This window comes from Pelobates fuscus, chromosome 6, assembly GCF_036172605.1.
Source record: "Pelobates fuscus isolate aPelFus1 chromosome 6, aPelFus1.pri, whole genome shotgun sequence".
Lineage (NCBI taxonomy): Eukaryota > Metazoa > Chordata > Amphibia > Anura > Pelobatidae > Pelobates > Pelobates fuscus.
The window spans coordinates 284,905,688-284,929,572 of record NC_086322.1 but is presented as its reverse complement, the minus strand read 5'-3'; the positions used below and the strand labels follow the sequence as shown (position 1 = coordinate 284,929,572).

The 23,885-nt window shown below is 42.4% G+C and overlaps 1 protein-coding gene across 1 annotated transcript in view; it reads left to right on the top strand.

The window, feature by feature from the left end:
- Positions 1-18,472, top strand: part of KCNH6 (potassium voltage-gated channel subfamily H member 6) — a 200,423-nt gene extending 181,951 nt beyond the window's left edge. Inside the window, exons 8-15 of the mRNA XM_063459354.1 lie at positions 1,892-1,999; positions 5,630-5,882; positions 6,535-6,728; positions 7,875-7,974; positions 10,339-10,629; positions 11,415-11,595; positions 13,344-13,542; positions 14,018-18,472. Of these exons, the coding sequence (XP_063315424.1) occupies positions 1,892-1,999; positions 5,630-5,882; positions 6,535-6,728; positions 7,875-7,974; positions 10,339-10,629; positions 11,415-11,595; positions 13,344-13,542; positions 14,018-14,281 (1,590 nt within the window). The 3' untranslated portion in view covers positions 14,282-18,472. The remainder of the gene's footprint in view (positions 1-1,891; positions 2,000-5,629; positions 5,883-6,534; positions 6,729-7,874; positions 7,975-10,338; positions 10,630-11,414; positions 11,596-13,343; positions 13,543-14,017) is intronic.
- The last annotated feature ends 5,413 nt before the right edge of the window (positions 18,473-23,885 follow it).

The following is a 23,885-nucleotide window of genomic DNA, read 5'->3' as shown; positions in this document are numbered from 1 at the left end:
AATACATATATCCATATACCTTTTAAAGTTTGTGTTTATGTCAATTGGTCGTTTAAATATTTTGCTTATGTAAAGAATAATTTTATGTTTTATATCACGTATCCAGCTTTCTCTGTAATTCTATTGCTTTTGATATGGTTTAAATATGTTCTTATATGTGCTTTAGGGTTTTAATGTAATGCTAATGTGTATTTTTCCCATGGGATGTATAGAATGTTAGCTGTTGTTAACTTGATTGCACCAGTCAAGAGGCTGGAGCAGAGGTGTAACTAGAAACCACCGGGGACCAGTGCGAAAATTACCCTGGGGCACCTCCCCCACGTGTCTCATTCTCCCCCCCGGCCCCTCCATGTAGCTCATTCTCCCCTCCCCCTCCAGCCCCTCCATGTATCTAATTCCCCCCAAGCCCCTCCATGTATCTATTCCCCCCCAGCCCCTCCATATATCTAATTCACCCAAGCCCCTCCATGTGTCTTATTCAACCCGAGCGGCTCCATGTGTCTCATTTCCCCTGAGCCACACCATATGTCTAATTTCCTCTCAGCCCCTCTGTCTGCCTCATATCCCCCCAGAGCCCTTCCATGTGTCTCTATTCCTGCCATCCATCTGTCCCATTCTCCCCCCCAGGCCATCCATGTGTCTAATTCCCCCCCAGACCCTTTATGTGTCCCATTTCCCCCAATGCCCCTTTATGTGTCCTATTTCCCCCCAAAGCCCCTCCATGTGTCTCATTTTCCTCAAGCCCCTCCATGTGTCTCATTTCCCCCAGCCCCTCCGTGTGTTTCATATCCCCCCTGAGCCCCTCCATGTGTCTCTATTCCTTTATTCCTTCCCTTTATGTGTCTCATTTTCTCCCCCCAGCTCCTCCATGTGTCCCATTCCCTCCCCCAGCTCCTCCATGTGTCTCAACTCCCGCTCCTCCTGTAACTGCTCACCGCTCTCTGCTCGGCTACACACAGAGATAGTCAGGAAGGGAGCAGCACAGAGGAGCGCTTCCCTCCTGCCGGTAACCTTGCAACTGCGGGACCTGGGCCCCGGGCCAGTGCAGCAGTGTACCGGCCCTGAAAGTATGCCACCATACTCCCATTAGGAGGAGTTGCAGCTGCTGCCGGCCCCCTGGAGTGACAGGCCGGTTGCAGCGCTGACTCCTGCGACCGTGGTAGGGATGCCACTGGACTGGAGTTAACTGTTGATTAGTGGCAGCTGATAAATAGTAGTCACAGCTAGGAAACCAATCACTACGTAGCAGTTAGCTGGTCATAAAGAATAATGGGAGTTGTTATTTGCAACATAGCGGCTGGCTTTCAGTAGCAGCAACTCCCTGTTGCTACATCTCAAATTTGACAGTCCATACCCAGGCTGTACTTACTGATGGGCACTTTAGAGCTTAGCAACTGGCCGGTAAAAAGTAACAACAAAATTAGAAACTAGCCCATATTTGTGTATGTAGAATACTAGAATGATGTCATGTGTAACTATAAATATACAAATGGCTGATTTGTATTTGTAAGAATTATGTCTGCCTACACAATAGCTATTTCTGAGCTGTGTGAATGTATTTGTGTGCGCTTGCTCACAATGTAGATCCGAAGGTATAAGTTGTGTTAGTTTGTACCTAATTGTGTAGTAAATATTTATGGGTGTTTAAGTTGTGTCTTGGTGTAAGAGTGCTATGTCTTTGTGTTTGTCAATAAAGGCTGTGCGCGCCCTTCACGTGTGCAGGAATCCTCTCTGTGTGTGTTGTGATCTTGTCTCCACAGGATTCCTGTGTTCATTTGGTCCATAGAGTTCCTCCCAGGAATCCTGTCTGCATTGTGGTGGGATGATATTGGATGTTTTACTGTCTTTGGGGATCATGCACAGCCCTCATGGTTTCTCTTCCCTTTGAAAGGCTATAATGCATCCCGATGCTGGATCTCAAGCCAAGATGATGGCCAGGGCACAGAGCTTCCTCCCTGCTCCACGTGACTCAGCGGGTAGAATGACACTGGCACATCAGGTCTGATGGCCCAGGCATGGTTATAATGTATCAGACAAAAAGGTTCAAAAGAAATTAGAATGACAATGCAACATTAGTGGCCTAGATTTACTCAAGTTTGTAAGTGATAGCAAAGAGATTGTCACAGGACACTCTCGGGGTTATTCGCTAGAGTGAGAATTTGGGGAATTCAAACTGAATTTAAACTTTAAGGCCAAAACTAATCAAAATGGAAGCAAAGCTGAATTGAAGGATTTTTTTTTTCACTTTTGACTATTTCGACCTTAAATTTGAAATTCACTTTGAATTCCCAACAATTAGTAGCGAATAATTCTAAATGATATTATGACATCTGGTCAACAAATTCCCAATGATGGTCCCATGTTGTGTTAGCTCTAGAGGAGATCAGTTATCCAATGAAAGATAGGCCTAATCGGACACATCACATTCATTGCCATCCCCATAAATGGTGATAAACCAGTAGGAAAAATAGTTATATGTACTTAGGGTTTTTCCACTAGATTCATGATCACAGTGATTAATATGTTCAAGAGGTCAGACATCTTTACAAAATGTATTTATCTGCAGTGATACCTTCCTGCGGAACACATTCACAGGAACAAAGATTGCCGCTAAAAGAGATGTTCTGACCATTGAACGTGCATTGTGCAATGCGAGGTGACAGTGTGGCTGCAGTGATTCTAATTACGGAATGTGCTTCACTTGCTGCACAAAGCACACAGTGACAGAGAAGAGACTTTCACTTATTACAGTGCACAGTTGTGATGGTGTCCAAAGATTATCTGCACCATAACTAGTACAGTTAGCTGAGTTGACCATGATACTTAAAGTGTTCCTTTAAGGATCCATTATCAAATTGTTTTTAATTTAATTGCTTTTTCTTTTTTCTTCAAATTTTCAGTTGCCCTTTTTCAGTGTGCAGATGAGGCAGTCACGGGCACACATGATATATTTAATTCACAAGTGATTTATATAGTTGTGGGCATGGGGAGGGTGACTCTCTGGCACTTTAGAAATGGTACAGGGTATATAGCACTATTAATAACAGAAGCATTTGCCATCCCTCTGGAACTCTACTTTAGGGGAAATATTTGGCACTTCCAGTTCCACGTGATCTGGGCATTTCTCTGACACTCTGACGTTAATTTGTAATGGGAAGGACAAATGTGTGGTATGAAAATCATAAAGACCTGGTAATAAAGTAATGTGATTTTATTTGTTAGTTGCCACTAGGGAAAGGTAGTATTAATGTGGAGAGGCAGCTGGTGATACTCGGGTGGTAAAAGGGGAGATGGTGACAATTGAATGGAAAGGAAGGGACATTGGGATGGGATGGGAATGGGTAAGAGCGACAATGGCATTGGAATGTGGTAAGGATGGGAGGAGGAGGTGATGAGGTTAGAATGACCCAACGATGACAACAAGGGTTGGGATGAAGAACATCTGGTTTGGGAAAGATGAAGAAAGACTGGGAGATGTGATGAAAATAGATTGGGTAGAGGGAGTTAAAGTGAAACTGGGAAGGGACAGATGAAAGGAGACTAGGGGGGAAGAGATATGAAGGGAGTGAAAATGGACTAGAGAGAGGAAAATGAAATTAAAAATAATGGAAAATGAAGAGTTGACAAGAGATTGATGGTGAAGAGAAAGGGACAAGAAGAATGAATAACCCCTCTGGTGCCTTGGGTAGAACTTAGTATCCCTGCAAAATACATTGCCCAAAAATGAATCTTCCCTCACAAACTTCAACGCCACCTCCTGTCATTCCGTCTAATATATATCTTCAAGTTTCTATGCTTTTACCTCCCCAATCAATTCCAGAATTCTTGCCCTCTAACAACCTCTGCGTATGCATTTAACTTGTGGACAATATACCAATGTCTATCTACTTATGTTATCTTATAGATGTTTTTCCTTCTCTGTGCATATCTCTATTGTTTTGTCCTACAGGGCTTATCTCCCAAGCATATCTTAAACTTACCGGTAATTTCCTCTTCACAAAATCGGATTATAAATTCAGCCTAGTCGCCATGTTTATATCAGATTAGTTAGTTATGTGTCATTTTACATGGATGTATATTTGATACATGCATTACATTATATCATATGTGGCTGTGAAGTGCCATCCGTATGATGTCGAACATGAAATCACAATGCTCGTAAATAGAAATGAAATGATGTAATGACGAAAATAACATATTGCAGCACTGGCTAGTACATCTGTCTGGAAAATATCACACTTTTTACTGAATTTACTCTTTTTCATCGATATTACTGCATACTTGCCACACTTTCTGCATTAACAGTGGCGAAGTCCCTAATTTTATGCTGACCCAAGAGGTACTTTTATATACCATATATTATACATTTTCTTCTAAAACAAAATAAAGGAAGATGTGTACTGTGGTGGTGAGTTGAGCAAATTATAAAAAAAAAAAATACGGAGATGCGGTCACCCTAAGACTAAAAATTGCCAGCCCTCCCCTCCAGAGACCCCCATTTTATTTATTTTTTATGCACTTTGTCATGTGTGCTGTACAGTGAGTAAAGGAAGGAGAGATTGTAAAATAACTTGGCAATATTCTGATAATTCTGGAGTTTTCTTTCTTGATATTCTTTGATTAGTTTTTAAATCTTTTCCAGATATCTGTCTTATTCTTCAGTTCCTTTCAAGAGGCAGGTGTGCAGAAATCTCCAAATCTGCCTCGGAATGGCTCCATATTGGTCATTTTGGATGTAATTTATTGTTTTATAAAGATCCAAAGTTCTGAGCAAATGGGTGAAATGCGTGGGATTTCCCTAAGTTTTGTATTTTGGATGCCCAGTTTGATTTTACTTTTGTTATGGTTTGGTTATACAATTTGACTACTGATAAACTTACAAAGAATCAGACTACTGTTTGTCAAATAATAGAAGTTAAAGAATGGAGCACCAGAAGGGTTATAACTGCAACCACTAAAATACCAAGGCTAAAAAAATTAAAACAACACTTGCTTTTTTATTAAATGCACCACATATATGTTTAGCATTTTTTCCCCAATTTTTTTGTTTATTCTAATTGCTTTATCCTAGCTTTAAGTGCACCACATAACCCATGTTATATAATTGGACAGCAAAAATAAAACTATTTTCTCCATAGAAGACATGCACACACCACAAAATACATATAATTATATATAATGTTTTTTTTATTAAAAAAGTATAGTAATGCGTTATAGACAAATAAAAGTCTGAGATGACACTTATGGAACAGGTTCTACAGTTCAGGTATTAACCAACTAAACTAGCTTAATAGATGCTTAGCTGAACACTCCTTCTCATGTCACTGTGTGTCCAACCACCTGTCCCTTTGCATTGATACATGGCCTTGCTACACTGCTCTACAGAAGGATTTTGTAGAATTCTCTGTGAAGTCTTTTGAGGTTTTAATTAGAATCAGCTTATCAGAATACATGGGATGTGTAGGAATTATCTGATTTGTGCTTCCTTTCTCTTTAATACTTCAACCTGTCCATTCCCAATCTTCTATCCGCACCACCCTCTTATGGTCTGTATCTCTCCTTTCAACACTCTCTCTACTTTTCTTTCTTGCTTTAAACTCTTTTCCATGTTCCTCTCTCTTTCATTCAGGTTCTCAAAGGATTTCCAGAGTGCCTCCAAGCAGACATCTGCCTACACCTCAACCGCACACTGCTCCAAAATTGCAAAGCCTTCCGTGGTGCTACAAAGGGGTGCCTAAGGGCACTAGCCATGAAATTTAAGACCACACATGCACCTCCAGGGGATACGTTGGTTCACTATGGAGATGTGCTGACCACCCTCTACTTCATCTCTCGTGGCTCTATAGAAATTCTCAGGGAAGACATAGTGGTAGCAATTCTCGGTAATATAGATAATACATGAATAAGTTATCATGCTTGAGTGCCCGTATGCATGTTTTGTTAACATTCTATTATATGTTATATGCCACGTTATATGTTCTTTACTGTCAGGAAATTTTCAAGATGTAGACACAGCCATTTATTCCACCAAAGTTACATAGTCGAAGAACTAAAACTCAGGATATGTTGGCGTATTTTTAACAAATCATACAATCAGTGCTTTTCACTAACGTTTGAGTTGTCAGGAGTTACCCTGTAGGACTCATCACACTAGTTATACGACACTGTATAGAATCAATATTGGAAGTATAAAATTTAATTAAACGAGAGCAGTCCAGAGACATTGTGCACCACTGCCTTTCTATCAGGTATAAATACTGTGTGCCAATCATGATTTATAAGCAACACTAATACAATGGTAAGATATGGGGTATCATATAGTAGCCTTTCAACTGGATATTTTGTTGCTCTTGAGCCGAAAAGTAACGTTGTAAGCTAATTTTTAGTCCCTTACCTCTAATTCCAAATTTCCCAGGGCAAGTAGGTATACATATTAAAATTGCCACTTCCAGAAAAGTTTCCAGATCTCAAACCCATACCATAATTTCATTTGTGTTGTTGTTACTTTGACTTTCGGATAACTTTTTTTTACAGGTAAAAATGACATATTTGGGGAGCCAATAAGTCTATATGCACGGCCTGGGAAATCGAATGCAGATGTGAGGGCACTGACGTACTGTGACCTTCACAAGATTCAGAGGGAAGATCTTCTTGAGGTTCTGGACATGTACCCAACGTTCTCAGACTGCTTTTGGAGCAACTTGGAGATTACCTTCAACCTTAGAGATGTGAGGAGGTTACATTTAAAAGTCTGGAAATTTAGTAGAGGATTAGCTGGAATGAGATGGAAAATTGCTATAAATATGACTATACTAATTGTTGAACAGAAAAATAAACTATCTAAGATATGTAGATATATCAGCCTGAGAAACTTCCAGACAGCTCTACTGTCAATAGAGGAGGCTAAAGCTATGTGCGTTATAATTATTGTAACGGAGCTTAGAACTCAGTCTGAGTATCTCAGTTAATATCCCTCCTTTTCCAGCAGGACAACTTCAATAATTATAGCAGTACACCCAAACATCAGCCTAGACTCGATGAAGGGTGAAAACACTTTATGTGGTTCAAATGGGCATATTTATCCACAGACCCATGGTAGGGGTTTGTAAACTGAAACAAAATCGATACCACCCAGGCGCCTCTGTGTCTGAGAGATAACTAGGTCAAGAAATGCTGATCTAATCAGCCTCCAGACAACAAGGTGCCTTAACAGAAAATCCCCAAACCCACATCTAAACAACACAAAACCCCACATGAGGTATGGTCAAAATATCACTGCGATCTGTCACAGGGGGTCCGAGCTAACTCAGATTAAAGTTTCAGCAGGCTGTTTCAAAGTTCATATCTACTCGGCAGTTTCACAGAGTTTCAAGTTGGTCCTGGTCGGGCGGATAGAACCCTCAGTCTGATGAAGTCTGGTCTGGGCAGGCCAGCTTGGCACAGGATGACTTAGACATAAGAGGGGACTGTGAAACTTACAAAAGGAGACCCCCTTAAATCCATCATGGCCCCCCTCCCAAACTCAAACCTACCCACATATATCCTCATTGATAAGGGCCGCCGTGACACACACATTAAAACACTAAATCTGGAACCACGTGTTTCCAGCTCTAGGCAATTTCTGTAACAATTATCTTATATCTACAATGAACTAAAATTAGTTGCTTTAGAAATTGTATAGAATATAGGAATTGTATAGAACAGAGAAGATATTGACTGTGCTAAGAATGATACGGGTTTCATTTTGTTGCTGTGGAACAGACAATTCTACCACAATATGATATGTAATAAGGATGTTGATAACGTTTAAAAACTGTCTCTTGACACTGTATGTGCCATGCAATAACAAAATGCATTTTTTTTCTCCATATCAGGCAGATAGTATCCCCAGATCGCCCACCAGTGAGGATTATAACTGCAGTTACCGTAGGACGAGGAGATGCAAACAAACAGGCCGACGACGAAAGAAGCATGGTGAGTCCAAGTACAGTATCTTAGAAATTGAACATATATATCTACTGGGGTGCACTCACCCTTCCACAACACTGCACTAATAAGTATTTATAATTAGGTATGAATTCTTCTATTTAAAAGTTTATCAGCAATACATAGTAGCATCAACAAATTGACAGTTGTGTGTATTTTGGGGATTATTGGACCGAGGGGTCTTGACAATCCTCTGGCCACATATAGTCCTTTTAAATGTAGACTACGTTTCTACCATCTAATCGCACTGTACATGACAGGGCACTGTTATAATTGCTGTCTTTGCACGCATGTAGTGAAACAAGAGGAGAGACAGTTATTGGTAATTGAAGCTCCAAGGACTCCATTTACTTAATTTTTTTTGCAAACCATTATGTTGATTGACCTAAAAACCTCTTGGTCTTTTTTCAAGGGGATCCTCTTTGTTGTATGCATTTTGTGTATTTTGCCCTATTGACCGTTCGGAAGTGCTAATGCAAACGGAGTCCGTTCGCCTCCCGAACGCGGACCACCCCAGTACCCCATTAGAATGTTTACACATAAGTGTGAAACCACAAGGGAAGTAATTAATGAGTGCTCCCCTGGGTGGCTGCCATTTTGTATAGGCGAACGCCACCCAGGGGGAGCATTTGTATCCCGACAGGACACGCTTCCTTTGCAGGGTCTTCATACCGGGACACCACGAACGAGTCCTTGATATTGGTGGGGACACTGTTGGGGTACTGGTGGTTCGGATCACTCTAATTGCTCCTAACGGAGCTATAATCACTGTTTCCCCTCCTGGGAGCGCTCTCCCCGGGGCTGCCTAAGCGGAGACCCTGGGGCTGTGAGTCGGCCACCTGGAAGTACGTGCCGACCAATCAGGAGAAAGAGCTCCCGTTCAAACTGTGATCGTGCCATTTTCCTGATGGGTCGGCACGAGTGAGCAGTGATTGGTCGCTGTGGGGTGCAGACAACCAATCAGAGAAGGATCGCCCATTCAAACTGCGTTTTGCAACCTGTCTCCTGATTAGGCGGCAAAACCCCTCTGCTCCCTGAGCACTGATTAGTGCCATTTGGTTCACGCCTTTTTCCCAGATTGGCTGTTGCTTGGTTTAGGCGCGAAGTTTGAATTCGCCGGAGTAAACCAAGCAACACTGTGGAACTAATTTTGGGGATGTACAAAGCCTCAAGCACAGACTTTAGACAATGGTTTCTCGGGCTTTGTACATCCGATAGCCCCGTTATTTGCAGGGTTTCCTAGTTGGGACCCAGGGCTATTCAGTGATATATGTTTTACATGTGTGACCCCTTCCCTTTCCGGGGTGCAGAGCCCCTATGTTTGCCCCTTGTATGTAACATGTTTTAATGTATGAAACTGTTGTCCTGTTGGTATCTTCCAGAGTGGGAGATGGTTATCTGTATCCCATCCCCCTCCTGCCTGGGACTATGGGAAGTGTACTGAACTAAATGGAGACCCCCTGGGGGGGAGTCTGTGCATAAAAGCTTTGTGTTTCAATAAAGTATTGTCAGCGTTGTAACCTTCAGAACTAGGTCTTGTCCAGTTACTGGGGGGGAGTGAAAGGGTTAATCCCTGGGCCAGCTTGTCGCAGCTGGTGGAAGATGCAGCGGGGAAGGACTTGTAAGGACTGAGGAGCTCCCAGGACTGAGTGCCCTCCAGCCCCTGGGAACGCAGAGAGCTAGTTCCCCTATCTGTTCCCCTGTTCCAGCTAGGAAGCGGTCCCTTTGGTGGAGGTATCCAGCCGGGGTACAGGGAGCTCCGCTACACTCTTCCTATATGGGGATCAGTCAATATTTTATTTATTTTATCCATTTTATTTAATTAGTTGTTTTTATTTTAGTGAGGATTATTTGATGCTAGCTAGAAAATGTAAACATGCATTGAAAGGATTTTGGACCCAAAAAATAAATTAATAAATTTAGCCGTGCAGAGGTGAGGCCATATTTTACATTTAGGGTTAGAAACTCCAGATTTTAGCGGATTGAAATCCAAAAGACAAAACAGCTGATCTGTAAAAATTCTACAACATTATTCATTACTATATATTATTATTTATATTATTGGCTATTTTCCAATTTAAATTTAAATTCACTACAATTTGGAGTTGGGGAAAAAAAACCTTACTGCATGTTGACCAGAGCTCTTTTATCATTTTAATCAGAAATTAACCATTTTGGTACTTTCTATAATTCCATGAGTGGCATTTATTTTTTGACCAACAATGGCATGCATACCTCCCACAGCTGATGGCAGTCAATCAGAAGCAATGAACAGTTAATATTTCAAATAACGTTCCGTGGTGTAAGTTGGGACTCTGCATTAGTGCACACTGTCTCTACTTTTCCCTTTAGATGGTGTTGATGATATAAATTCTGATGCCGAGCAGTATCATACATACTCAGAACTCACCAACCTGCAGCGGCCTCTGAGCCGTGAGCAGTGGGACGAGATGGCCAGCAGCACCACTCCCTGCTCCCAGACAAGCGATGATGAGACCAAACCACTCAACTCAGGACGCCTGGACAGACTGCCACCTACGGACAAGCAGGAATTCATCCCCGCTGTGGTAAATTTGGTCACAGCCAATATTAGCACCCGGGATGGAGGAAGGAACGTGCTGGAGACTGTGGAGACTTATTCTGGTGAGTGAGTTATGCGTTTATATGTGATTGGTTACTGCTGGAATTTGTGACTTCTTCTCTCTTTTCATTTTTTATTTTTTAAAATAAAATTCATAGGTTTATTCATCAAATACTGAATTGTAGTAAACTAAAAATTGGACTGCAAAATTAAGGCCAAAAATTGCTAATCTTGGAAAAATTCTAAAAATAAACAAATTCTTCTTTATTGTGGGATAAGTTACTGTCATAAACCCCCCAAAAACCTAAAGAGAATACAGTATGTTTGGCTGCCTACTCACAGGTAGCCCAAATATCACCATCAAGGCCTCCCTTCCCCTCAGTGATTATAGCCCAGAGTATATAGATCAGTGATTATAGCTATTATAGCGGGTTCATCCAAGCACTAGCCGAGACTTAGTGTAGGGTGAAGTAGAACTGATTTTTTTGAGTGAATGGCACACGTTTACACCTGGATCCATAAAAGGAGGTCCCCAGGAGAACAATGAACATTGCTATATATTTGGTGCCTAGGTGCCTATACCTGACCAGGTCATTTAATTAGCGGCCAGATACCTCTGCACCATTCTGTCCAAAAAGGGCTTGGATTGGAGGCATCTCACATGTTACGTTTTTAATGTGAACTGCATGGCAATAATAACCTTTCTTTGCTGGTGGCTGTCCCTCAAAGCATTAATTTATACTCATCAAATCCATGTTTGAATAATATTAGTCACAGCTGTATGTGTTGAGAGAAGAAAAATTTGACTCTCCTCTTTTGTCGTTTTTTTTTTTTTTACTCGAATCAGCCTCTCCCATTGAGGTTCCAAACTTGTTCAGTTTCTGGGGAGAACATCATGCAGCGGCTTGCCCTGAACCTCCGCAGCACATCTCCCTCGTGCACAACCCGATGGATCCACCACTCACTCCGGATGACAGACCAGTAGAGGTGGAATCACGTCTGGAGCTTCTCCAGGTTCAGCTAGACAGGTGTGAAAAAACAGGTTTCAATGAAGTCCACATACACTGTGTGTTAAAATTTAAAGAAACATTCCAATCACTATAACCACTACAGTGGCTAAGGTGTAGTGGTAATACTGCCAGGTAGTGATGTCGCGAACATAACATTTTCGGTTTGCGAACGGCGAACGCGAATTTCGGCAAATGTTCACGAACCAGGCGAACCGCCATAGACTTCAATAGGCAGGCGAATTTTAAAACCCACAAGTTGTTTCAAGGGGACTAACACCTGGACTGTGGCATGAAAACTCCGATCCGCGGCTGCATCTTGCAGCCGCTTAGTAGATAACTCCCGAATTCCCACGGTATCTGTGAGTTATCTACTAAAAGGCTGAAAGACCTAAATTGGTCTTTCAGCCACATTTACTAATAATAAGTAAAGATTACTTAGTATTAGTAAATTCTGCCCCTACTCGCTATACCGCGAGTAGGGGCATGTCTAGTAAGCAGTGAGCAGACAGTGGCTATTTTTTTTTTTTACAGGTACTTAGTTAAAGGTCCCCCCCTCATTATTTTTAGGGTGAGGGGGGTAGGTAGGGGGTTAATTTTTTTGTGGGGGGGATGGGGTGACTAGGGGTTTGGGGACCCCTAGTCACCTGGGGGACACACATTTTTTTTAGGGCCCCCACCCGCCGCTCAGGGGTGGGGGCCAGGGGGGAGGACCTTAGGTCTCCCCCCTTTTTAGTATTTAGGGCCCCCACCTGACGCTCAGGGGTGTGGGCCAGGGGGGAGGACATTAGGTCCCCCCCCTTTTTAGTATTTAGGGCCCCCACCCGCCACTCAGGGGTGGGGGCCAGGGGAAGGACCTTAGGTCCCCCCCTTATTAGTATTTATGGCCCCCACCCGCCGATCAAGGGTGGGGGCCAGGGGGGAGGACCTTAGGTCCCCCCTTATTAGTATTTAGGGCCCCCACCCGCCGCTCAGGGGTGGGGGCCAGGGGGGAGGACATTAGGTCCCCCCCTTCTTAGTATTTAGGGCCCCCACCCACCACTCAGGGGTGGGGGCTGGGGGGGGACAGAAGTTCCCCTCCCTATTGTTTTTTTTAGGGCCCCCACCCACCGTTTAGGGGTGGGGGCCGAGGGGAGGACAGTAGGCCCCCCCAATATCATTGAGTAAACTTTGACACCCCCCCCCGCCCACACCCCCGAGCGGCGGGTGGGGGGGTTGTCAAAGTTTACTCAATGATATGGAATAGGGATCTTTCTAGGCTGTGTAGAAAGAAAAATACAAACTTCTAAAGCTAAACGCGTCACCAAACTATATACGTCTTCAATGACTGCCGACACAACTGACACCAATGTCCATACGTTCTGTTGGCAGAGGAAATGGCACATAGATCTGTTAACTATCATGACAAAGTTATATCCACCTTGTTCTAAGATCCAATACTGTGTTAACTGGCCACTCTCCCATGTAAACATGTCACCTAGCTCAGGCAGCACCCCTTGTAGGTCATATTTGACAATTTTATTATAAAAGGTAGAAGATTAGCAATTAGCAAGGACATTGCACATCTTATTGACCAATGTTCTCATGATTAATAAGAACAGCGTCTATTAAATGCTTCATGACACGCACATCAAGTTTTGCACATCAAGAGTGCTAACTAAATATGTTGTATACCTGAAACAAATTCCAGAGTAGCAAAAAATGTTGCCACAAATACATTAAACCCATGGAGCTCTGTGATATTGATATAACTCTGGTTCCTCTGGCAGACTGGAGACGAGAATGTCCACCGACATCAACATAATCCTGCAACTGCTTCAAAGGCAGGTCTCCCAAATCCCACCTGCGTACAGCCCTATCTCCCCCAGCTCACACACTTTGGGACTCTATCACACGGCATCCAAGAGCCTGGAGCCTCTACAGAGCAGTCCATCCCTACCTACAGACTCACCGATATCTCCGCTCCAGGTGAGTAGAACTCTTACTGATTCTTCCAGTTTTCAAAATGGGGTCTGGTTTCCACTACAAGAGGTGGAATTAACTGTAATACTCTGAGAGCATGTGAATCACCTCAAAGTATTGCTCAAAAGTATCTCAAAAAAATTGAGATTGACTCTGTTTACTGACCTCAATAATCAGATCACTCCTTTCTTGGTAAAATTAAGACCCCAGAAGTACTGAAAAGACTCTAGATAAGGTATTTAGCAAAAAATAATAATAAAAAAAAATATGTATAAGTTATGTTGAATGAGTGAATATGAATCATAGAATTTAAGTAAAAAATATATTGCCAAGCTAAGAGCATGTACATGACTTTAAGGTAATGATTAAGATTCAAACACTGTACTAGAGTTTCAACTTTTTGGGTTTGTGCTCCTCGCAATATATAATTAAATGTACAGTAATTATTTTATTCTATTTTGTTTCTCTTTACCTCTCATAGAGCCCTGGTCTGACTGACTATTATGACTTAGAGCCACTGAACCTTAAATCTAGTGTTCTGCACCTCAACTCAGGATCCCAAGACCTAGTGAACCGCATCCAAGTAAACAGACTTCCTCAAGTCCATGTTCGCCCACCTTCTGAAACCCAAGCAATCCTCGGAGGCTTTCGTTTTCCATCCCTTCCTGAGCACTTGGAATCCCCTTCTCCTCCGGACCTAGAATTTCAAAGACACCTTTCAGACCCAGGGCTACCAGGAAGTTAGGGCCCCATGAAAAACACAGCTTGAGGAGCATTCTCTTTCCCGATTTTGAGGTGGGGGGATGGGTGTCTTAGCATGAGATCCCCCCTCATATTGTCTATGCATAGAATAGTTTTCTTGTTGGGGACCGGTTCTCTTCTGAAAGAAACGAGATGATGCAACATAACATCCTATCTTCCAAAATGGCCGGTTCTATGTTTGCATTATTCACGGGAAAGTCTCGGAAACACACATGCGCTTCATTACAATACTTTGTGTCCTTGCAGGACTTTCCCCTACAGGACAAGACTCGTCTCTGTTTTATTCTAAGGATTGTATGTTGGAAGCATCTGTTGGAAGCAGCTGAAACCTTTAAGAGCCTAAGATGATAATCTAGATTAGTTCTTCTACTGGTGGACACAGTGCATGAAATCAGAACAATGGGGATGATTAATACAATTCTAGTAAGCTTGACAGACTACCGATACAGGCTGCAGCCTACCAAAGCTTCCATCCGGACACACTAAGATACTGTGTGCAACATAACCTGTGCTACTGAAGTTGGTTAATGGAGTAAAAGGGAGAAATTATGGAATCAAGCTGATAAAGTCATTAATAAATAAACTCAATATGAGTCTCTGAGACTTATGTAAAGCTATACTCCAAAAATACATAACACTTAGAAGCACAACCGAAGAATAAAAAAATATATATATTTATGGAGTAAGTGAAATAATAGTAATGTTACTAAAAATTACATTAATAAAATGAAAATTATGTAGATAATACAAATAAATTGAGACCTGATTATAAATTTTTTATCCAGAATGCCACCTGTGCTTTCTTTGGCACACTATGCAAATGACTAACTGTGTTAGGGAGGAGCTATTTATATTACAGGACAGGTTTCTGCAAGGACCAATAGGATAAGGTTAGCTCAATATAACTGAGAACGATCATGGATGTACGCACTCCAGTTTCGCCACAGAAAAACAGTAATATTATTATCAAATTGTCTATCAGAGAGCCCAGAAGCAATAGGCCTTGCAAGGTTAAAACATTACCAACCACTGTGGGTACCTTACTAAAGCAACATTTATTATCAGAAAGTGCTGGACAATCAGAGGAATTCAATACTAAAGTACTAGTATGTTTACGTATTATGTTAGAGGGGAAAAAAAAATATGTGATAAAGATGTAATTAAATTTAGTGTTCTTGCAATCAAATAATATTTAAAGCAAGTTTATTGTCAATATGCATTTTTTTTTTCTAAAATGTATCCACAGCGAATAGACTGTCATGTTAAATGCATTTTGATATTTTAATTATTGTACCTGGACCCATAGATGCTTTAAAAGGGCACTGTCACTTTGCCGTTTTTTTTTTATTCAGTATTTTTTATATTTTCGCTCTATTTCCTCTTGTCTTAATATTTTTAAATTCATCACAGTAATAGGGACTCGATTTTCTTGCAGAAAGTGAAATTTGTCAGTCTTTGGAAATGGGTGGAGCTTAAGCAAAGATCTGTTACAGTTGCCAATGCAATTTACCCACAAACCTTCAGCAAAAGCAATTCCATACAAGGGTAAACTGCAGACGTGAACATAGATGAACAACATGGCGGCTCCCGGATATAAGGATTTAACTCAAGGAAAAATATAATAAATATAAATAAAGGCAAGAGGCAAAGGGGAAGAATAATGATTAAGATACAAGGGACGGAAGGGAAGGAAAACTGGAAAATGACAGTGCCGCTTTAATGGATATAATATATGATTCTAAATATATATATATTTGTGATAAATGATTTTTTATAGAGATGAAGATAATTCTGCTTTCCTTTTATCTTCATCAAATTCTGGAGAAATGGGAAATGACTTAAGAATGCTCCCCTTGTGTCACTAAGCACATATTACAAAAGTAGCCCACTCAAGCACAAAAAAAAAAGAGATACTATGAAGTGTGTCAGTTATAAACATGTCCGTGCACTATTTACTGAATCTGGTCGGGGATATATTCAAAGCTAGGTGTAGTTAATTCCTTTTTTCTAATTACAACAAAACAAGTAAAAACATAGAAATAAAGCATCGAATGTGTGCGATGTGCAATTGTAATAAGATTTAATAGGATTTCTATCAATACAGCTTAATGGACCAGTACTGCAAGTAGTATCTCAGTAATACAGAGCATGCTAGGTTATGGTCATATCCCTGCATGCACAGATCTTGATTCCTGAATAGGTATATTGGTAGGGATGAGATACGGCAGAAAAAAGGATGTAATCAGAGGGGGCCTCATAGTCATGCTATGAATAGGGGGCCTTTGACAGTGGTACACCACTGACTTCAAGGGAAAGCGTCACATCCCAGGATTTTTCATATTATGGTTACTTATATTTAACAAATGTGTTTGTGAGATCTGAATAATAAATGTAAATGTATAAATCCACATTGCTGTATTTAGCTGTATCCTGGTACCGTGTGCTTCCATCAGGGGTCCCCGTCAGTCATCGTTATACGTTTTGCACCTGCTAGTCAGCATAGAGAGAGTAGGATAGCCAGAAACATTGTTTCTTTCTTTGCTTCCAATGCGATATGTGCCTTGGCTGTGCCAGGACTGAGCTGGATTGTGATGTCATATGCTGAATCGTTACGGAGCATTTAATAAAACGGAGCATCACAAAAAAAGTGGTTTTACATATTTTACTTGGTAGAGTAAGTTCAGGAAAAATGATGATTCCACTTTAAGATTTGGAATGTCCAAACATTTGATATTGAAGGATATGTTTATGAGCAGGTAATAAGATAACAGAAGATGATTTAAAGCCTCCAATCATATCTGAGTTATTTATCTGATTATTTACAAGGAGCTTACAAGTAACCTGGCTGGATGTTACATGTTTGTATACTCTTGCTCTCTCCTGCTCCCCTCCTCCGGAAATTTAACACAGTATATTACAATGAAATAAAAACCTAAAAAGAGCAATGTCAGGTCACAGCCATGATCAATAATATAAACTCTTAACGAAGTAAAGTATGGGTTGAATTTCTTTTTTTCCCTGCAATCTCACGGGAACATGGTTGGCTGGCCACCCAGACCTGTCCCACCATGTTGTCCTCTCTTTTTCCTTTGGCACCAGAGGCCACCACACTGATACTTCAGGGTAAGGTCTTTCCATTTACATACAGGACTGGCAGGTATTATCCCCTCTGCCAGCACCTTCTAGGCAGATATTGCCTCCTCTGTCCGCTTCTTTTTCCAAGCAGTATCATCCTATCAGCATATCCCTTCTTCAAGGAACGTATCATACCTTTAGCCTGCTCCTAACACCATCCTGATAAAGACTTGCATAGCTTCTTAATCAATATTAATAGATATAAATAGTTATCTGCCAACAGGTCTTCAGACTCTGCAGCATGTCCCCATCGCCTCTGAGAACAACAGTCTACAAAAAACAGGCCCTTAACGCTGCCACTGGAATTCCTGAAATGACCAGGCTTAAAGGCACACTGTAGTCACTATATCCATTTCATCTCTTTGCATTGGTTATGGTGCCGGGAGTCTTCTGGCACTGTCTCTCCATTCAGTGTTAAACCATTTTAGAGCAGTTTAACACTAAATAAGGGTCCCTGGCCAAATACAGTCCGGCCCCTTCTTGAGGTGCGACTAAGGCAAAGATAACACACTTCCTTGTAGTCATGCCCTTCATACCATAGGTTGGAGCTCTGATAGGCTAAAAGAAGTCAGCTGACACTCTCAGCCAATCACAAGAGCCCATTGCTGCACAGGCTAATATTTCATCATTAATCAACACAGCACAGAAGCTGCTATGTATTCTAATTTATCATTAAAATATAAAAACATTAAAAACTGTTCAATGATGAATGAAATGACAGAACCGGGAGACTCCAGACACAACATAACCAGTTACTGGGTAAATGAAATGAAGCAGAGACCATGGCTACAGCGTCCCTTTAAAATATTGCTCTAAAAGGTCTAGCCTGTCACTTTCTGGTACACAAACACCGTGCAATTTTGCTTGTAGGGATGTCTGCAAATAGCTCTCCATCTGTGAATGGACTTATTTCCCCAATATAGAATTCTGGGACTTGTTGTACTGTAAGGTCATGGTTAGGCATCCCTGGAGTATAATATGGGGATCAATATCCCCTATACACTGATATAAACATCAAAAGGAATATTTTGTTAATTTGTCTGTCTTCTCCATTGTTTGCATCCTCTCCTTGTGGAGTTCAGGATTAAGGCATTCTGCCACTTCTGTTCCTATGGGGATATTGTCGAAACTTAGACCATTGAGGTGGTTTTAGAACTGGGAAGCATTGGCCTTCTCGTTCAAACTTTCATGATTTATCTTTGTACACTGGATTGGGCACGGACTGTATAAATAGAGGAAAATAGAGGTGTGTGTCTGCTATAGCTCTCGGCTGGGAGATTGGTGTATAATGACAGATGAGAAAGGACTAATCATGGAAAAAGAAGTGACTCTGGGATTCAACAAAAAAGCACGTCCCAGACATTAGAAAAAAACAACAACCTGTGAATGTTTTTATTATGGAGTTTTAGAGAATATTAACAACTTTAATAAACTGCATTTTTTTGCCACTCGTGTTCTTTCTTTCTTTGAAATACTATTGTGTTCCCTCAGTGTCTGTAGCCCTCCAGAGTAGCTTCAGTGATTATAGCTGTAGCAGTATAGCCTTATCCCCCATACATTAGCAGAGTCTTAAAGGGATGCTATAGTACCAGAAAAACCAACCCATTTTCCTGGCACTATAGGCTCTTGGAGTGCCCCCTTCCCTCGGCGCTGAAAGGGTTAAAACCCTAACCCTAATAGTGATTAGGCTCTTTGGGTGTGAGGTGGAAGGCTACTACTCTGGTACAATTCCAAGGTGACCGGGTGGTCTGTGTGATGGAGCTCCTGTACTCTGACTGAATATCTTGCCCAATCCACTTCCTAGCCATTGGAGACTGAGCCTGGAACGCTTCAGTCGCTGAAACTTGACTGGGGTCTCTTTGGAACTCTTCCACCCGACCAGACTCTTCTTCCAGACAAGTATCATCCCCTCTGCCACTTTCCTTTCAGGCAGATATATGCACCTCTGCCAGCAAATGTGATAGCTATTTGGCTTTACATAGACACTTCCGGCTCTCAGATTTAACTCTTTTGATAATTTGCCTCTGTGCTAGAGGGATCTTGCAGCCAGCCAACAGGTCCAAATGGTATTAATGGTATCCCAAAAAATCCACACAGGACACAGAGTTCCAAAATGAACTAACATAATCAGCTTTTTTTTAACTCAGGACTAGTCCATATGCTTGTTACATTTAGATTGCTGTGACAGCTTCAATAAAATACAAATACATAAAACTTTAGTTAGCGAATGAGCATTTCAAATAATACATTGACTATATAAAACAAATAACATTTCCAAACACAATAAAAGGCAATAATATATACATTTAATCATGTATTTGGTTGCCCTAATTTGCATACCAGCATTATGCAAATGTCGCACTTCTAGTCAGTCAGCAGAGGGCATTCCAGAGTTATCAAAGTAACAATGTATAGTTTGTACATTGATTGCTGCTGTCACACACCTCTTTCATGGACTCCAAGGACCACGCCCACAGTCTGTGGGTAAGAGGCTGGCCTTCAAGCCTCTCCAAAAGGCCGAGCCATGCGAGCTTCTGTCACAGTCTATCACAACTATTTTTCTTAAATACCAGTTTGCACTTGTTTTCTGATTACAGAAGATCTTTTATAGAATACATGGCTATGTCACTTGGACACGTGGTATCAGGATCCCTACCTATTGGAAACATTGACAACATATAAATACAGTTATAATCTTATAGAGATTCTCTAAGAATAATAATAAAAAAAAAAAAACTTTTGGTTAATGAAGCACTTTTGGTGTAAAGAAAACGCAGAACAAGCGTATCATTGAATTTGCTTGCACTGCTTTGCGTGTATGGATCATACAGTCTCGCGTGATTTCAAAGTTAAATCACGTTTATTTTTGTTTATGGCTACCTTTTATTTTGTATGGCTATCTGTGGTGTTGTTTGTGTCAGAGATAGAGATGCTGCAGTGTGTGTGGGTGGTGGCCGGTGGGATAGGGGCTGTGGTGTGTGTTTGTGGATATGGACTATAGTGTGTGATGGAGATGGGAACTGCAGTTTGTGGGAATAGTCTGTAGTGTGTGCCTGTGGGGATAATGGTTGTATTGTGTGGTATCTGTGTGTGGGGGTACTATGAACTCTGTGTGTGGGGGATGGGGACTGCACTGTGTAGGGTAGTTGGGACTGTAATGTGTGTATGGGGATAGGAGCTGTGCCTGTACTGTGTGTATAGGGGTTAAGGTTGTACTTTGTGTGACTGGGATAGGAACTGTACTGCTTGTAAGAGGATAGTGGTTGTACAATGTGTAGTGGGGATATTAGCTGTTGTGTGTGTGTGTGTGTGTGTAGGGGGATAGGAGCTGTAGTGTGTGTGTAGGGGGATAGGAGTTGTAGTGTGTGTGTAGGGGGATAGGAGCTGTAGTATGAGTAGGGGGGTAGGAGCTGTAGTGTGTGTGTAGGGGGATAGGAGTTGTAGTGTATGTGTAGGGGGATAGGAGCTGTAGTATGTTTAGGGGGATAGGAGCTGTAGTGTGTGTTTAGGGGGATAGGAGCTGTCGTATGTGTAGGGGGATAGGAGTTGTAGTGTGTGTTTAGGGGGATAGTAGCTGTAGTGTGTGTTTAGGGGGATAGGAGCTGTAGTATGTGTAGGGGGTAGGAGCTGTAGTGTGTGTTTAGGGGGATAGGAGCTGTAGTATGTGTAGGGGGGTAGGAGCTGTAGTGTGTGTTTAGGGGGATAGGAGCTGTAGTGTTTGTAGGGGGATAGGAGCTGTAGTATGTGTAGGGGGTAGGGGCTGTAGTGTGTGTAGGGGGATAGGAGCTGTAGTGTTTGTAGGGGGATAGGAGCTGTAGTGTTTGTAGGGGGATATGAGCTGTAGTGTTTGTAGGGGGATAGGAGCTGTAGTATGTGTAGGGGGATAGGAGCTGTAGTGTGTGTGTAAGGGGATATGAGATGTAGTGTGTGTAGGGGGGGTAGGAGCTGTAGTGTTTGTAGGGGGATAGGAGCTGTAGTGTTTGTAGGGGGATAGGAGCTGTAGTATGTGTAGGGGGTAGGAGCTGTAGTGTGTGTGTAGGGGGATAGGAGTTGTAGTGTATGTCTAGGGGGATAGGAGCTGTAGTGTGTGTGTAGGGGGATAGGAGCTGCAGTATGTGTAAGGGGGTAGGAGCTGTAGTGTGTGTGTAGGGGGATAGGAGCTGCAGTATGTGTAAGGGGGTAGGAGCTGTAGTGTGTGTGTAGGGGGATAGGAGTTGTAGTGTATGTGTAGGGGGATAGGAGCTGTAGTATGTTTAGGGGGATAGGAGCTGTAGTGTGTGTTTAGGGGGATAGGAGCTGTAGTATGTGTAGGGGGATAGGAGTTGTAGTGTGTAGCGGAACGCAGTAAGCCTGTCCTGCAAAATGCCTGTGTGACTATATTCGTTATAATTTTGCCTGTGTTGAATTGCTATTCGTCTATTTAAAGTGTGAATTGTATGTTATTCGGTAGATTCCATCCGTACTATATGCTTATGGAAACTACCGAATGGAGGGACCACCCCGGAGAGAAGTGTGCCAGCAATTAAGGTTCACATTCTTTCCAAACCGCAAGTTAACCGGCTCATTAACATTGTATCTGGGTGGCCGCCATTCGGCATGCGTACACGTGGCGGCGGCCATCTTACGCATGAAAATCTCAGCGGTGTTTGGTCGTCGAGTGTCTGGAACTCAAATCGGACACTCAAACAACCAAACACCGCTGAGACCTCCAGAGCTCCGTAACTGCCGAACGGAGAGACCTAACGAATCCCCATTCGGTAGTAACAAAGTACCGAATGAGGGAATCACTATCTAGGTGAATTAAAGTATGGATGGCAATTATAAATGTCTGTTTTAACTGCCGAACGGAGACCGACCGCAGGGCCCATTCTCATGGAACCCTTTTCGGATACCAACTCGTGTGCGGTCGGTCAAACTTCACCTTCCTGTAACTACCGAACCACTGGTCCGATCTGGGTGAATTTTGGATATTATATTCACCCAGATCAGGGCTACCTAGCGGTACCCTAATATTAAGGATATGTGATGGTTTAGGGGTACATCCAAGTTTGGGGTAAAGTACTGTACAAGTTAAGGGGATTATGACTCACTCTGAGGGGAGGAGATGTGTGGGAGGTAACAAGCACTGTATTGGTTACTGTCATAATTACTGTAGTTCCCTCCCTTGCATGGGAGCAGGCTTTATAAGAAACCTTGGAATAAACGATTGTCAGTTCTACTCCTGAAACTGTGTGTCGTCCAGTTATTGGGAGTGCTGTGGGGATATTGCTGTACCTTTTTACCTGCTGGAAACTCTGCTGTGGATTTACTAATGACTTGTTCCTGAGCCTTCCTTGGATCTAAAGTGGAGAATAGCTGTGAGAAATCAGCTCTCCGCTACATTGGTTGGCAGCGCTGGGATCCAGACTCACAGAGGAACAAGGATTAATGGAGATTGACCTTTCTACGCTAAAGAGAACCACATTGAAAGACCTTCTGGAAGCGAAAGGTGTTTCTGCCAGCAGCAAATCCAAAACAACGCTTATCACCGAAGTAATGGCAGAGTACAGAGCAGAAGAGGTCCAGGCCACGGAACAAAGACCTGAAACAGAACAGGAGGAGTTCCAAAGGCATTTACAATTCAGACTGGCCTTTTATGGGGAAAACCCACCAACAGAGATCATCTCTAAAACAATGACAGAGGTGCAAGAGTTTGTGATGAGAAACAGGAGACCACAAACACCGGAAAGAAGTGCAGCAGGAGCTGTGACACAAGAGGGTAAGCCCAAAATTCCCTATCAAGCTTTTAAAACGTATGTGGAAGCAGAGGAGGATATAGATGCCTTCCTCCAAGACTTTGAGAGACTGTGTACGCTGCATAACATACCAAGGGAAGAGTGGGTACCCATATTAGCAGGACGGCTGTCAGGAAGGGCAGCTGAAGCCTACCGCACTGTACCTGATGTTGAAATTAGGAACTATAGCCGGGTAAAAGAGATTATCCTGGCCCGGTATGCAATAACACCAGAGGCATACCGGAGGCGCTTCAGGGAATTGAAAAAGGCGGACAAAGATTCGCACGCAGAGTGGGCTTGCCGACTAGAAAGGGCAGCTCTTGGGTGGATGCAGTCGAGTAAAGCGCGGTCCATGGAGGACTTGTTACAAATGCTGCTGTTGGAGCAGTTTTATGAGGGGATATCCTCAGAACTACAGGAATGGGTGAGGGATCGTAACCCCACCACCCTCACCGAGGCTGCCAAAAAGGCAGATGATTTTATGGATGCTCGCAGACAAACCAAGGCAGTGAGTACCAAACCTGCCATGCGGCCACTAGGGGGGAATTCCTTCTCTCCTAACCCTCAACCCCCACCAAGACAACTTCCTCCACCAGCACCAGCAGCAGCGCAGCAGAGATACCGCACACCTGCTTCTGTGCAATGCCACCGATGCCAGAAGTGGGGACATTTCCAGCG